Source organism: Lycorma delicatula, chromosome 9, assembly GCF_047948215.1.
Source record: "Lycorma delicatula isolate Av1 chromosome 9, ASM4794821v1, whole genome shotgun sequence".
NCBI classification, from domain to species: domain Eukaryota; kingdom Metazoa; phylum Arthropoda; class Insecta; order Hemiptera; family Fulgoridae; genus Lycorma; species Lycorma delicatula.
The window spans coordinates 73,919,583-73,937,319 of NC_134463.1; the positions used below are offsets into that span (position 1 = coordinate 73,919,583).

At 29.2% G+C, this 17,737-nt stretch overlaps 1 protein-coding gene across 1 annotated transcript in view; it reads right to left on the reverse strand.

The window, feature by feature from the left end:
• LOC142330067 (uncharacterized) overlaps positions 1 to 17,737 on the reverse strand; it is a 175,961-nt gene that overhangs the window by 9,911 nt on the left and 148,313 nt on the right. Inside the window, exon 2 of the mRNA XM_075375100.1 lies at positions 14,552 to 14,730. Coding sequence (XP_075231215.1) covers positions 14,552 to 14,730 — 179 coding nt within the window. The remainder of the gene's footprint in view (positions 1 to 14,551; positions 14,731 to 17,737) is intronic.

Consider the following 17,737-nt stretch of genomic DNA (forward strand, 5'->3'; position numbering starts at 1 on the left):
AAAATTTGAGGTAAAACACAAAAGATTGAGTTCGATAAACACACTATTTTAAGTCTGGCGTAAAAGAATTTTTTTTAATGAATAATGAACACGTAATAGTTTAAAACAAAAATTATGGAAAATTTTATTCCGAGTAAAGTGGTATGAATAAAGTTCATAAAAATTAAATACAAACGTAACAATTTTTAATTTTATTAAAAACAAACCATATCAAAATGCTACAGATTTTTAACTAGATATTAAACGAAAGAAATTTTAAAAATTACAAAACAAAAAAATTAAATATTTTATTTAAATATTTAATTTTTTTGTTTTGTGAAATATTTTATTTAAATATTTCACCACTAAAACATATCCTGAAAATTTGTTATAACTAAAATAAATTATTTAACATGTGAGTTTTGTTTATATTTTTTTACCAATTTTTCGAAGAAATATATGCTATTACTTTCAGTCAGATGGCGGTAGTTGGGAGTACGTTTTGACGTATGAGAACAAAAATACCATTCGTCGGGTATTCTTTTATATATATCTGGTTTCCTTTTATATATGTATATAAAATAAATATAATATAGATAAAATAAATATATGTACATATATATATATAGCCTATGTATAACATTTTGTGGCTCAAAAATTTCCAAAACTAATAAATCAATTTTATTGAAATTTAGATATAATGTATTAATCGATTTGGAGTTGTGCATGTAAAATTTCATGAAGATTGCTTGAGATTTTCTTGAATTACGATCATTTTCAAGTCGTAAATATTTGAGTGGGGTAAATTAGAAGCATGGTTCGTTATTATGTGAGGTTGGAACGTAGAAATTTCTTTACGTGCGGTATCTATTGTATCCAATATTAATCCAAATTAAAAGAATATATATATATATATATATATATTAAAATAATTTTAAATTAACGAAATGTCGACTTTCTTGCGTAGAACTACGCAAGAATGTTTTACAAATAGTTTTTTTCTAAAATATGAAATTCTTTATAGATTGTAATGTAAATGAAGTTACTTCTATCTTTTCCGTACTTCGTATTTTAAGTCATCAAGAAATTATATATAAGCTTCTTTATTTACTGTTAAATTCCATTTATCTTTCGAATATTTTTTTAAAACTGGAAATGTGGGGTGTACATAATTATGATTACAACAAAAACGTTTGATATTTTATAAAAAATAAATAAAAACCTTATTTGAAACAATTTTTAAAATTTATTTATCAAATTATTATTTTTCTTATTAAAAAATTATTTTCCTTTTTATTGTTTTTTACTTCCTCCTTCAAAATAAAGGAAGTATTGTAATCACGGAAAATTTCGGTTTTCAAATTTCAACGAAAATATCCAACTTGACCATCCCTCAATCCATTTTGACTAGTTTCGGCGTGACGTCTCTTACGTACGTACGTATGCACTATCTAGCAAAACTCAAAATCGAATGCCATAAAATGTTGAAATTTTGGATTTAGAACTGCTGTGAAATCCACTTGTGCACCTCCCCTTATGATTGCAATCGACTTGACCAAAAAGTCCAAAATACAAACAATTTAGATTTTGGATTTTTTCTTAACTGCAGTTATAAGCCCTCATTGAGAGATTTTCAACGATATACCATAAGTGGTACTTATTTTCATCGGTTCCAGACTTATGCCAAACAAAATTTTAATTAATGAAATATTTGGATCTTGCAAGAGAAAGGCACATCGGTTCGAATCCGACTTTATCTCCTTTTTTAATTTTTTTTTTTTTAATTTATATATATTGATTTATTAATAATTATTAACCTCTGATTGTAAAACAAAATTACAATAAATAATAATTCAATAACAATAAAAAACCAAATATGAAAAATGTAAGAAGTTATTAATGAAATAAAATTACTTTTAAAAACGTTAAAAATGTGTATGTAATTTAACAGGCGCACAAGGAAGTCATGTGATGCCCGCATCAGATTTTTTAATTTATTTTTTTCAATTTACCAAAAAGTTAAAAAGTATACACAAGTATAAACAATAAATAATATATATAAAGAAAATTGTTTTATTTTATATTTTATTTGATATTGCTAGAGGGGTCTACCGTGTTAGTTTGAATCTATTAATTTTTTTTATTTTTTCATGCAGAAGTTCATTATTGATTTACTTGGCATTATTTATACGAACATTTAGAATTTACAGCTTGTTTAATGACTCTTTTACCATAAATATAAACTGTATGTTTTATAATAGTAATAAATAATATATATTCTGTTCCACATAAGCAGTACGTAGAGAGTGTGGAGGGGTGTTTAGAATGAGGGGATTTAAAAAAAAATTATTATAATCGAGAATTGACCAGTAGGAGATGTGAGTGAGAGATCGTACGTAATATCGCTCTTTTCCTTCTAATCGTTAGATGTTACCTCATACAAGTGGTATATTCGATTTAAAAGAATTCTTAGTGACGTAAGCAACATAATAACATGTAAAATAAGTAGCGTATATACCAACAACTGCTAATATATTATTTTCCGTTATTAATATGTTATTTGAAATTTTATTTATTATGATAACTAAAGGAATAGTTACCACGACACTGTGTAGTAGTTATCCACGTACTGTTTCTGGTACTTAAAAGTGTTTCTCTTTGTGTAACTGTAATAATAACTACAGCTTAAAACACTGGGCAATATCTAGCAGTATTTATTATTAAAATAGAAAAAAAAGCTTAGCTGTTAAAGATACGAGGACAAAATTTATCTTACAACTTACAATACGAGAAAAGATTTACATAAATTAAAATTATACAGGTAAAACGAAAAACAAAAAAAAAACGTGTTTCAAATATAGACCAATTTAATGAAAAAAAAAAAATAATAATAATCTGATGTGGACACTACATGACTTCCTTGTTAGTTGTATGTGTATATTAAATTACATATACACATTTTTAATGTGTATATGACATTTATAAAATATATTTATAAATATAAATATTTAATAATATAAATATATAATATTTATATTTTTTTTTTTTTTTTTTTATGTGTAATAAAAGTTCATAAAATTTTATTTCATTAATAACTTCTGAATATTTTTTCATTTTTTTTTATTGTTATTATTAAATTATTATTTATTGTAAAAGTTTTTTTTACAATCAGAGGTTAATAATTATTAATAAATCAATTAATTTAATTAAAAAAAAAAAGATGTAGTCCGATTTGAACCGATGCGTCTTCCCCTTGTAAGATCCAAATATTTCATTAATTAAAATTTTATTTGGCTATAACTGTGGAACCAATGAAAATAAGTACCACTTATGATAAATCGTTGAAAATCTCTCAATGACGGCTTATTACTACAGTTAAGAAAAAGTGAAAAATATAAACCTTTTTTTATTTTTGGGCTTTCGTAAACTTTTTTGGTTCAGTCGATTGCAATCAAATGGGGAGGTCTAGATGATGCAAAAGACCTAAATCCAAAATTTCATCATCCTACGGCTAATCGTTTTTGAGTTATGATACATACATACGTACGTACAGACGTCACGTTAAAACTACTCAAAATGGATATTTTCGTTGAAATCTGAAAACCGAAATTTTTCGCGATCACAACACTTCCTTTACTTCGAATAAGGAAGTAAAAAGTATGTATATTGTTTATCAAATTTTTATGACCTTTATATGTTTAGGTTAACTATATTAATAAAATATTTAAATAAAATTAATTCGAATAAAAACCACAATTGCTAATCTGTTTTGCAAAAATATAAAATAATTACACAGTTGTGTACATATATATATATACGTGAAGGACAGACATCTGGCAAATGTCAATATTCTCCCGTGAATGTCGACACATACCAAATACGTCGGTGAAAGACCGAAATATTTCTTTATTCAGACCTTTGCTGGTATATGTTGAAAAATACAGATAAGCTCAGGTGAAGGTCGAAACGATAGCCAGAAACTAAAAAAAACACCCAATGCCAATCTCTAAGGTAAATAGATTACGAGAAACCCTCGTAAAAAAAGGAAGTTTAAATTTAAGCCAAACATAACCTACGCTTGCTAACCTCGCCTAATTAACGTTAAATAAACTAATTATACATGTTATTCTTCAAAATTAGAGTCGATTAATCTGATATACCGCATTCAGCATGCACTGATGGTGAAAACTGAATAAAAATATTTTTATAAAGACTGAACAAAGGGCAAACCATCTGACCATTTATTTGTATCATTATCGTTTATCTAAGCAGTTAACATATTAGCCCTTTCAATTTATAAAATGTTGAAAATTTGATAAATATTTTTTATAAATGCGGTGAATTTGATTAATCGCCTCCAATGTTGGAAAATAACAAGTGTGTTTTCTAGATTTATGTCATTTTTAAAGTTTTTAATACCCCTGATTTTGTATTCGTTTTCATCTATTTTTATTAGTCCTAGAAGTTTTCTTAAAGTTTTCCTTTCTTTTTTACTACCTTGTAAGTAAAGGAAATAATGTAATCGTGAAATATTTCGGTTTTCAGATTTCAACGGAAATATCCATTTTGACCATCCCCGAATCCATTTCGACTAGTTTCGGCGTGACGTCTGTACCTACGTATCTATCTCGCATAACTCAAAAACGATCAGCCGTAGGATATTGAAATTTTATATTTAAGATTTCTGTACCATCTACTTGTGTGCCTTCTTTTTTTATTGCAATCGACTGCACCAAAAGTGTCCAAAAAGGCCCAAAATCCAAAAATATTTGGATTTTGGACTTTTTATTAACTGCAATAATAAGCCTTCATTAGACCTTTTCATCGATATATCATAAGTGGTACTTATTTTCATTGGTTTCACAGTTATAGCCAAATAAAATTTTAATTAATGAAACATTTGGATCACACAAGGGGAAGGCACATCGGTTCAAATTAAACTTCATCTCCTTTTTTTTTTAATTTAAACATATTTATTTATGAATAATTATTAATCTCTCATTGTAAATTTTTTTTCATGAGTAATTCAATAACAACAACAAAAATGACAAAATATCAGAATTTTTTGATGAAATAAAATTGTATATACTTTTAAAAATGAATATGTAATTTAAAAGGCGTACATGGAAGTTATGTGTTGTCCACATCTGTTTTTTTTTATTGCATTTATTTCACCTGATTTCAAACTTAAGATACACATTTAATGTGTACATCCCAACCCCGTAGGGGAAGACACCCCCCCTAGTGACGTTCCGGTCGCTACAACCCCCCCCCCCCCGCCCGTTTATGGCCCTGTTGGGCTTTAACGGGAGTCATCTATCGCCCTCTGACTTTTTACATCTCATAGTAATAAGCCAGACCTCGTTGGGATGCCACCGATGTAAATGCCTCGGCAGACATTAACATTACATACAGTGATTTAATAACTCAGCTTATTGTCTTCGCTGTCGGCCTCGTCCGGATATCTTGAATGTCCTACATCGTCTCTTTGTGAACTAACTAACCGAGGCTCGCGGAAGCGCGAACCCCGTGCCTAGTTCTACTTATTATGAGCCAATTTCGTGAATGTCTTGAAATTCGAGGCAAAATAACACAACATACCACCAAACATGTTGATCGCAACAACAAAATTTAGTCCTAGTTTCCTTCGTGAAACTCAGCTTACGCTTAAATAAATTCCAGACTTAGATTTAAATTATGGATTTTATATTATGGATTATCTTATGTGTACAGTTGAATTTTTCTCGTTCTTGTTAAATTGGCTTCTTTATATAAATCGTTAATTTCGATTATTTCTCCAGATATTTAAATTCCTTCTTGATTTTCCCTTATTTCGTGTATTCTCTTGAATTTTCTCTTTTTTAAGTTTTCATCCGTACTTTCTCTGCGATTGTTTTACGTAGATTACTTGTTCTCTTGCCGTTTTGGGTTGATAACTGCGATATCTTTGGCAAAGACTATGCAGTTATTCCAATTCCTTCATTTCGCACCAAATTCTATTTGAATAATTTTGTTATATTTATTTATTTTTTCGTAACGTAGTTTAAATTACACATTAACTCTATTTTTTATTCATAATAATTTCCCTGCTATAACTTTATATATTTAAAATAAAAATAAAATTTCCTTACGTTATTAAAGAAATAATAATTTTATTCAATTAAATTATGTGTGTTTAAAATATATATATTTAATAAACATTAAAAAATAAATTTGATTTATATTCGTTAAGCCGTAACTTATGGAGTTAAAATGACAACTTAATTTGATGGCTTACTTTTAGCCATAATCACTATAATGGATTTTTATTTAGACTAAGAAATAAGACATAAAGTAAAACAGCGAAATAATAGTAATAATTCATAATTAATTATCTTAGATATTAGTCATTGTATTACAAGAAGGAAAGACCGGTTCTATTTTATACAAGTATTTCAATTAAAAATTATATATGTATTTAAATTATTTACTTATGTATTTTTTTTTGTTTCAAGTTGATTTTATAACGTAGACTTAATTTGTAAAACAGTATAAAGTAATAGTGTAGGATTTAATTACAGTTGTAGTTGTTTTATACATTTTGTTCGCCCACGTTACCCTTTTAAAAAAATATCTATCTGATGTGATCACATTGATCACATTGCTCTTACCGCATGAATTTCATTCTGGTCATGTAGTCCGTTTCTAAAAATACATTCTTCATTGTAAAATATAAATATTATATTTGTTTATTTTTCATTTTATTACTTTTTAAAATACTTACTCAAGAGATAAAATGTACCCACTGGATTATATATTTCTCACCAGCTCGTCAGCGCTCCCTTCGTTCGCCTGATTGTTTAGCAGGACAACTAGACCGCTGACGCTTTCGTTAACAACATGGTTGTGAAGATATTAAATATTTTACAGATATTCATTAAAAAAAAATCTGAAGTGGACACTACGTGACTTCCTTGTACGCCTATTAAATTACATATACACATTTTCTGCTGCACTTCATTTAAACTTTTGAAAGTGAGATACGATCCTCCAATTCTTTGATAAAGTGAACACAATTTTTTCTGATGTCCGTATCAGCATTTTATATTAGTTTATATATTAATTTTGTGGTGGATACCGGTGTTCTTTGGCGGTTGGATTAACCACACATCTCAGGAATCGTCGACCTGAGATTGTTCAAGACTACACTTCATTTATATTGCATATAATTCTCATTCATCCTCTGAAATTATACCTTACGGTGGTTCCGAAGATTAAACAGAAAAATAATAAGTCTAAACTAAAAAAACATATATATGGAAGTATGTGTGTCGCACATTGTGATCTTATATCTCAGGATTAACCTAACCGATTTTTTCCAAATTTGGCTCAAATAGTTCTATTTGTATGGGGCATTCGTAGGATTCATTTTTTTCAAAATTCGTTGGAGGAATATTGTAAAAAACCAATCTCGATTTTCTTCAGAGGCATATTACAGAAAACTTTATTAAAGCAAATATATAACCTACTAAGCATATATATATATATATATGATTTCTTTTTTAATTCAAAATTTCAACCCCCAACCCCTTAACATTGAAATATATAAGGTGTTTTACGTAGTTCTCCCGGGACCTTCATAACCTATTCTACTAGTGAAAATAATAGAAAAAGTTCATAGAAACATATGTATTGAAATGCTTTGATTGAGAGTTACGGCTATTGAAAGATTTCGCTCGGATTTCAGCTACCCCAGTGAAATGAGGTCGAACTGGAATTTTTTTTAGGATGTTTTTAAAGGATGTTAAACTAGTGATTTTTTTTATGGATTTTGACCATAACAAAAACCGTCGCACCCTTTAAAATATCGAAATTCAATAAAACTAGAATATGATATTTAGATATGAAGAGTATTTGCAAGTCTAAATCTAGTGAATATCTCGTTTAGCATAGTCGGAAATAGGGAAAATTTGCAAGCATTGTTAAAATTTCTTTTATCTTTCTTTATCCCTTTCAAAGTTGAATTGCGAAAAATCTAGAAATTGGTTTTTAAATATTTACATGAAAATTACACTCATCAAAAATCATATTGATATCTTCATTTGTTACCGAAAAATAAAAAAAATAATCAAAATCCATTTTAACCCTTTAAACTTGAAATTTAAAAAAAATATCTAGAAATTAATTTTTAGGTGCATGAACATTACACACATCAAAAATCAAGTTGATCAGCTGCTACCGAGAAATAAAAAAAAACAAAACAGATTTTAATTGTTACTTCAGTTTAATCCTTTAAACTAGAATTTTCAAAAAAAAACATTTCCTTAGTGTACACTTACACCGTAAGAAGAACATGTTTACAAATTTTCATCAATTTTTCTTCAGAGATATTTACTGTGCGTGGATGAATCAGTCAATCAGGACGTTTTCGTTTATGTGTGTATATATATATATATATATATATATATATATAACTGGAGGCGTTGATTATGAATGACGCATGACATGTTATTTAATATATATTTATATCAACTGGACTTTAAGCCTATTACAAAAATTGTTACCAAAAATATATGGTAATGTTTAACGGACGATTATTCGACGCTGCCGCGCGAAATGGAAAAACACGAAAAACCGGCCCTTGCTCGTTCTAAAGTTTATGTAAATCTTGTAATTATTATCACTGGTACTAATTATTTTAATTAGGTAAAAAATAAAAAATATTTAAATAAGGTAGTTATTAAAAAAAAAATTAAAGACTATAATAGACCTACACGCTAATTACCATTTTTAATAAATTGACAAAATGAAACATAGAAGAGATGAAGTTATGAATTTTAAAAAAACCCTTGAAGCCGTTTAAAAGAAATATATTTACTGCAGCCCCCCTGGCGGGTTATAACCGTAAAACTAATCTAAGAACCTGCTCTGAGATGATATCTATGTACTGCAAAAAACGCATCAAAATCGACCCAACAGTTTTAGAAATACACATCTACTGCAACGCCCCTTGGTGTGGCTTATAACCGTAAAACATGTCTAAGAAACTGTTCTGATGTGATACCTATGTAATGAAAAGGACAGTATCGAAATCGGTCCTGTAGTTTTTGAGGAAAATGGTAACAGACACGCACGCGCGCGCGAACAGGCACACACAACCTCTTAACCTCAAACGTATATACTGTCTCCTTTCCGTCGTGGGTAAAAGAATGTAAACGTTAATAAACCCAAGGTAGATTTGGTATTGTAGACCACTTTATTCTCTAAAGAGAGAGAATTAGTTCACAAAAAAGTAATAATCTAGGTGATATATATGATTTTATAATCTTTTGTCAAATTTTATGTATAAAACTTGATAAACGTTTCGTAATAAAAATACTATATTAACCATGAGTGATAACAAAATGCAAAAAAAAATCGAGGTATACTGCACACATATGATTTATATGATTGATAAGAATAAAAAGTGGAGTACGTAATTTTATCTACTTGAAATTGATTCGATACAAATATAAAAACATTTTATTTGGATTATAATAAAATAACAGTTGATAATACACAATAGAAATATAAATAAAAATACATTGTTTCATCGCTGTATATAATAAGAGTTTATTACAATTAGTAATGAAATGAAGTAATCATAAGACGGGTCATATATATATACAAAATGGAAATCTGCGTGTATATGAAAAAGAGAGACGGAGTGAGAGAGGTTTTAGTGAGACCCGGAAGGGCGTATCGATTATAAAGGCAATGATTAAATAAACCTCGGGCAGATGGGTGTCCCACGAGTCCCATAACCAACCCAGCACCCCTACTATCAGACTCAGAGCCGCAGCCCCCCTTCAATCTGTATTCCACAAGTGCAGCCCGCGCCCTGCTTTTCTCCCATTCCACCGATACCACTCCCTTCTTCTAAACTTTAAACAAGGGGAGGAAAAAGAGTAAAAGAGAGAGTATATTCTCGTATGTGTGAAAGAAAGAAAGAAATTGAGGCCTATAACATTCATTGGATACACTGACTATGAGTCTTCGTTTAGTCTCCCCTCCTACTTATTCATTTAGTAACGCTGGCATGTTTCGTTTCGTTTCGTTTCCCCTCCCCTCTCTCTTATTCCTATTAATACAATGTATTTTCCTCCCTTTTTTAACCGCAAATAATGACAATTATTCAATTTGTTTTGTACAACGAAATGTAAATAATATAGCATAAACGTTCTGAATAGGTGTTCGTCCTTAGCACGATGTATTTTGTATCATTGTACTTTTAAATTTAATAAAGATATCATTATAGATAGTTTAAATTATTTTATTTGAAAAATTGGTTTTTGCTTTTAGCCAGGTTGCATGTACAATTGTTGTAAAGACTTGTTATATTTAATCGTAATAACAGTTAGGTTACTTATTAGATTATATTATATTTACTAGCTTTATATCGTTATCGTTAAGTTTAAAACCTGTTAATAATAAGAAAAAAAAAAATCAGACATTTTTTTTAATGAGATTTCGGGGATTACTGCTTAGGTCTTTATACCATACATGACCGGGGTTCGAACCCGGATCCTTCAGATGAAATGCCAAAACGCTACCACTCCACCAAGAGATCGGCAGAAATAGTTTAATTTTCCAGTTGTTATTATTATTTATTTATTTATTTATATTTGTTTTTGTTAACCTAAGTAATTTTTTTTTTTTTGTCTTCAGTCATTTGACTGGTTTGATGCAGCTCTCCAAGATTCCCTATCTAGTGCTAGTCGTTTCATTTCAGTATACCCTCTACATCCTACATCCCCAACAATTTGTTTTACATACTCCAAACGTGGCCTGCCTACACAATTTTTCCCTTCTACCTGTCCTTCCAATATTAAAGCGACTATTCAAGGATGCCTTAGTATGTGGCCTATAAGTCTGTCTCTTCTTTTAACTATATTTTTCCAAATGCTTCTTTCTTCATCTATTTGCCGCAATACCTCTTCATTTGTCACTTTATCCACCCATCTGATTTTTAACATTCTCCTATAGCACCACATTTCAAAAGCTTCTAATCTTTTCTTCTCAGATACTCCGATTGTCCAAGTTTCACTTCCATATAAAGCGACACTCCAAACATACACTTTCAAAAATCTTTTCCTGACATTTAAATTAATTTTTGATGTAAACAAATTATATTTCTTACTGAAGGCTCGTTTAGCTTGTGCTATTCGGAATTTTATATCGCTCCTGCTTCGTCCAGTCCTGCTTTGTCCTAAGTAATTACATTTCATTATTAACGTTTTTTTTTTTAAAAAAAATTACAATGTAAGATGTCAAAACCTGTAGGTGATTTGACATTAGATAACTTACAGAAAGATAAGAAAAAATTTACTATAAATTAAATACTGAATCAAACACATCCGAATCAGCAATCAGTGGGATTTAATTATTATATATCACTTCCCTCCACACATTCAAAGCAAATTTAGATCCCAACATTCAGTACTTTACATCAGTTGAAAATTATATGAAAGATGTAATCGTGACTTAAATATCTGTACTAATTTCAAATTTTCCTTTATCAAAAACATCTTCGTCATATTATTATCTCCTTTGTATTACTTTGTCCACTCCCCCTTGCTACCTACTTCCTAGTTATCGTCTTTTCTTTCTGGAACACGGAGTTCATCCAAAATCTTTTTTAGTAATCGACCGTCATGTCATATATATCCAAACCATATAAGTTGTTTCATTTAATTTTTGTAATCTATTCAAATTTCTTCCCTAATCTTTTAGTTACTTAAACTATATTGTAAATCAGCAGATTTTGAAATCGAGAGTCTAAGGTTAAAATCCTAAGGTAAGAGAATTTAAGATAACAGAATTTTACCTAAAAAAGATAATAAAACCTAACCTAACAGAAAGTTACCTAAGGTAATAGAATTTTTATACGGATTTGAATACTAGTTCGTAAATACTGGTGTTCTTCGGTAGTTTGGTTTCAATTAACCACACATTTCAGGAATGGTCGACCTGAGACTTTACAAGACTATACTTCATTTACGTACATTCTCATTCATCCTCTGAAGTAATAAGTTACGGTGGTTCCGCAAAATAAACAGAAAACAGAAAGTTATTTAAACGATCCGTCAGAGTCCTCCGAAAAAAATCTCCTCCAAAATATCATATCTGTTACTGGGATTCTTCTTTTCAGGTTTCTGTTAAATCTCCTAATCACCCCATCGGACGTAACTCCACTCTCTGTAAATCAAACAAACATCTTTTTTTTTTCATTTTTCTAGATATGCTGGAATTCCAGAGAACAGTATGTAAATGGAGATAATGGATTTTTACTCTCTCAATTTGTTTATTTTTCCAAAACCGTTGTTCATGTCCCGCTAATTTTGTGAATATCATAATTTTTTATTTATTTGTATTTATACTAATCACCTGAAATGGGTGAATCGTTAATTTTTAAATTAGTAATCTTTGGTTGGAAATATTTCGATGTCAAACCTAAAAGTACTAAATAATCTGCAATCTGCATATAGTTATCCTTGGTTACTTTAAAGAGACTTGAAAATATAAAAAAAGTTCGTACGGTTCGTATTAAGAAAATTTTGAAATTTTTTTTAGTGTAAGATTGATAAAAATATAATTTTACTCTTTTTTGCACGTGTTATTTACTTATTTTTATTACTTATTTATCAGAAATTAAATCTTCATAGACTTACTTAATGACTTTTTTCTTTTTTTTTGTTATTTCGCTTTGGGGCTGGACCTTCTTTAATGTGAACACAGCCCCAATTCTTCTCCTGAGAAATTCAGGAAGAATTATCCTGCACTTCTTTCGCCATCTTTATCCGAATAATGTTAACCAACATCGTGTCACAATCGTTCGGCCTACATCATAGCACCAATAATTTGTTCTACGGTAATATGCCGAACTCTCTTTGGCATGTTTCCTTATGGTGCACGTACCGATCGCACACTAACACCTTGTGTTCTGCGGTATTTTCCTCCCCGCAATAATACTTCGCGAAGGTTCGCAGCATCCACTAAAGTTGTTCAAAAGTGTGAACCAAGAACTGGGTCAACTTGTACGCTAGTTCCCGTATTTTTGATACAAACGACTCTAAAGATCTGATCATTCTGTAGGTCCATCTGCTTTTTGTAGACTGATCCTGTTTTTCCTGTTACTTGTGGATAATCGCTTCCTCCATATCTGCGTTTCTGAACGATGAGATCTGGAGTCGTAAGTCTGGCCACTACGCCGACGGCATAGCCCGAGTTAGTCCTGTACACGCAGCATACCCGAAAGGAGACAGCCCTGTTTATCCGGGTAAGAATAGCACGAGTTCTCTTCCTCTTCGTGATTAAAAAATTGGTGCTCGGTACAAAAATTGCAACTTAATGACTTAAAAAACGCGGAAAACTTAACAAAACTTAATACAAATTTTGGATTTTTATTAATCTATGTCTTCATTACGGACAGTGCTAGTTAAATTATTGTGTTCTTACAAATAATCTACTACTATACAGAGTGTTTCTAAAATGGTGGGCTGGCTATACTTTTTCAGATTCTACTTGTATAACTAAACAAAAAATATCCTTAGGAAAAATGGCAATTTCTCCCTGTTTTCTTAATTTTATATAAAAATGTATATCTTAATTTCAGATAAACGAATCACATTAATATTTAATAAACGTCTTGGTAATAAAATTTTTAAATAATCAAACAATCAGGTCATAAATACCTTCTAAAATTAAAAAAATGGCGGCCATGTTTATTTTTCAATCCGTTATATCTCCATAAATATTAGTTTTATCAAAATTTATGTTATTTAATAAAATATTAAGCCTTTTATTTTGAACAAAATTACATTTTACTTTTTAAAATCGGTTAACAAATATCTGAATGGCAGAAAATTGATGTCGTAACTTTGTGTCGTTTTTATGTCCACTCTAAGTTCAATTCGATTAAATGTTAATTTTTTTTTATTTATTGTTAAGTCTAATATTGTAAATTAGTATCAAATTAAGTAATAATTTTCTCACTATAGCAGAGCTAATAATTATGACTGAAAATTTACATCAATTTTCTTCCATAAGTCGACTATTTATCAACAGATTTAAAAAAAACAAAAAAAAAAACATCATTTTGTTTAGAATAAAAGGCATAATATTTTAGTAAATAACATACATTTTAGAAAACTAATATTTATTGATATATATAGCGGATTGAAAAATAAACATGGCTGCCATTTTTTAATTTGCAAAGGTTTTTTTAAAGGAATTTGCAAAAGTCCTGATTTTTTGCTAATTTTAAACTTTATTACAAAGCTTACGAATTTAATGTGATTCGTCTATCCGAACTTGAGATATAAATTACTACATAAAAATAACAAAATGGCGGACAGCGGGAGAACTAAGGAGAAATTGCCAGTTTTCCTAAGGATATTTTTTGTTTAGTTTTACTAGTAGAATTCGAAAAAGTATCACCAGCTCACCATTTTAGGAACATTCTGTATATGAAAATATAAAAATTAAAAAATAGTATATATTTCTTAATATTTTAATAATTCAAAAACTGTATTGTAATTATTATTTTTCTTACCGCCACCCTTGACTCCTTAAGATCTAGTCTTAATGCTAACGCCTCTCTCATGAACACGTCCGGGTAATGGCTGGCAAGGAACGCTCTTTCCAGTTCTTCCAGTTGCCAACTGTTAAAATTTGTTCTCGATCTTCTTCTTTTACTTGAATTTAAATCCTCCGTTGATCCTGTATCACCATCTGATAAACACAATAATAAAAGAAAAAAAATTGCGTTAGTTTTTTATATTTTAATTTAAAATATAAATAAAGAACAAATTATAAGATATACTAAACGGTTATTTAAATAAAATTTTAAAAAACGCTGAAGAATAGTTTATAAAAATAAAATATTAAAACTAGATCGCGTTCCAGTTGTTAAATTACCATCATTAGTACAGAGATTTGTAAATGTAAATACCAAACCTTTTAAATATATTTTTTTACAAAAACAAAATTCTATTAAATAAATATTAACAAAACATAATTTTAAAAAATTTGTAATTTTTCCCTCTAATCAGTATAGGCAATTTTATAATTCATTGAGTTTATCGAAATTATGAATTACTCGTATGTATAGAAGAACATTACCTATTTTTTATCAATTTCTTTATGGCTCTAACGCAAGTAAAGCATCTATAGTCCAAGAGGCCCTAGACAAGTAGCTTTCAGTTAGAACTATAATGTTATTAAACAGAGTTCCATGAGCAGGTTCACTTGTTGAACTGAACATCTTTTGTAACTTAGTAGGCATTGAAGCCCGATTTGTAAAAGTATATTTGACTTAGTGAAGAAAATAATGTAAAACCTCTTCACCCTTACTTTCCTCAATAACATCAGAATGGGATTTTCTTTATCTTGGATATGCCTATACCGATTTGTCTATAAACGTTTTGTTTATATCATTTAATATAATTATTTTATTTTAAATATTATTATTTGCGTATTATCATAAATTTATTAAAAAATTATAAGGAATAATAATAATATTTATAATATGAAGTAGTATCATTTGTTTATTTATTTACGTATACCATGTTACCGAGTAACAGCAGAGTGACATGATGTCAATAGTACTCTGCAGAGATGCCATGACATCTCTGCAGAGATGCTATGCTAATGCTATGCTATGCTAATTTTAAATGTACCGGTAAACATGTAGTCTGGAACAGACTCAGGTCGACCACTCCAAATTTCCTGAATATCTCGTATAGTATTCTCTTTTTTTAGTCTCCGAAACCACCGTAAGGTATTACTTAAGAGGATGAATGAGGATGATATGCGTGAATGTAAATGAAATGAAACCGTTCTTGAGAAGTGTGGTTAATTGAAACCTAACCATCAAAGAACACCCGCCAGTATCCACAATCTGTCATTCAAATCCATATAAAAGCTTTTAGGCTTCAAGGACTCGAACCTTAGAACTCTCGGCTTTAAAAATCAGCTGATTTTCCTATGTATTACAAGAAATATGTAAGGAATAATAATAATACGAATAATTAAAAATTGAGTGTAGTCGAAAACATACAGTTGATAATATACAACCTGATAATTTTTCTTTAAAGTTGAATTTATAAAAAAATTTTCATTACAGTAGGTAATTTCGAGTGTAACGAGAAGCGGGGATAATGAACAATAATAAAACAAAAAAAAAGAAAACAAAGAAAAGTACTAAAAATGTACCTTTGAAATGTAATATTTTGGAGAATTGAAAATTAAATTCGTTGATAAACTTTAAGATAAAGAAAAAAAATGTAAAAACAAATAATTTAAAATTGGCGGTAGAATCATGTTAATTAATTAGAAATTACAGGAATGAATGGAGAAAAAGAAAGATTACATTACGTAAAACAAATAACTAAGGATTTTCGACATACGAGTATCATCAAATTCTGAAAAAAAAGTTAAAATTATTTAGATATTTTGCAAAAAAAAATTTAAATATTACCGACAAATATTTGACATAAAAATAATCATTTTAAAATTTCATTACTTTTAATACATTAAGTTTTAAAATTGATTAATAAAAGTCATAATCAGGCATATTATATAATTTTTTGTTTGTTTTTAGAGATTATTTAATAATAGAAATATTTTTTTTTGTATTTAGTAATAAGTTTTATGACACTTTAACTTTTTTAGAATGTTGAACTTTACAAATGATTCAATTTCGAGGAAATTGTTTTTGTTAAAGATCTTTGCGGAGCGAGTTTTTAGTTCCATCTTCTGCCGATTTACCATTAGCATGATTGTCAACAGCGTCGATTTTAATTTTAAAGTGGTTAGGAAACCCGTACAGTATATAGTAAAATAATATATTTATTTTATTGCTTACTTGTATGTTATTTTTCTCAAATACAGAAGTGTTTGAGAATTCTATACCATTTTCAAATAGATTAAAATCATGAATTTTTACATTAATAATTTTTAAATTATAGCAATATTATTAAATGACTTCAGAAGATGATTTTATTGTTTTGTGTAGAGTTTTTCTAAGTTATTTGTAGTATAAGTTAGGTGAATGTACATCCTGTCTGTCCAAAGTTGATTTTGTTTTGGTCACTGCAGATTTAATTATCCATTTCTTGAGTTGCTATAATGGTCATTATATTTTTTAATTGTGTATCTTTTTTCTTTCTTTTTGTACAGCGTGTTTAAAAAGTGATACAACCTTTTGGGAAAATAATTGAATACGACCATAATTGAATTGTTCATAATTGAATACGACGTTGCATGCTCTTAAACACATGTTGTAACGTTTGTTGAGGAATTACAGCGACACATTATTAAATTTCGCTCTATAATTCGGGAACGGTGTGAGGATGAGTTTTGTAAGCAGCATCCTTAAAGTATACTCACAAAACAAAGTCAGGAAGGGATATATCAGGAGACCAAGGGGGTCACAACCATTTCAAAATCACTTGTCCGTTAAAACACTGTTCCAAGAAAATCATAGTGTTGTTGGCTGTACGACCGCGTGTACTCTAGCCGGTCTGTAGGTATAGTGTTTACAAATTGTTTCACCTTATGTATATAACGTTCACTGTTCACTGTACCGTGAAATAATATCATGAAGATTCGCCTACGTGACATTGCATACCAAGCATCCATTTTTTGTACGCTGATGTGGATTTTCCGTACACCAAACGGGTGAATTCTGTGCATTCACATATCCATCAAGGTGAAACCGTGCTTCGTCAGATCAAAA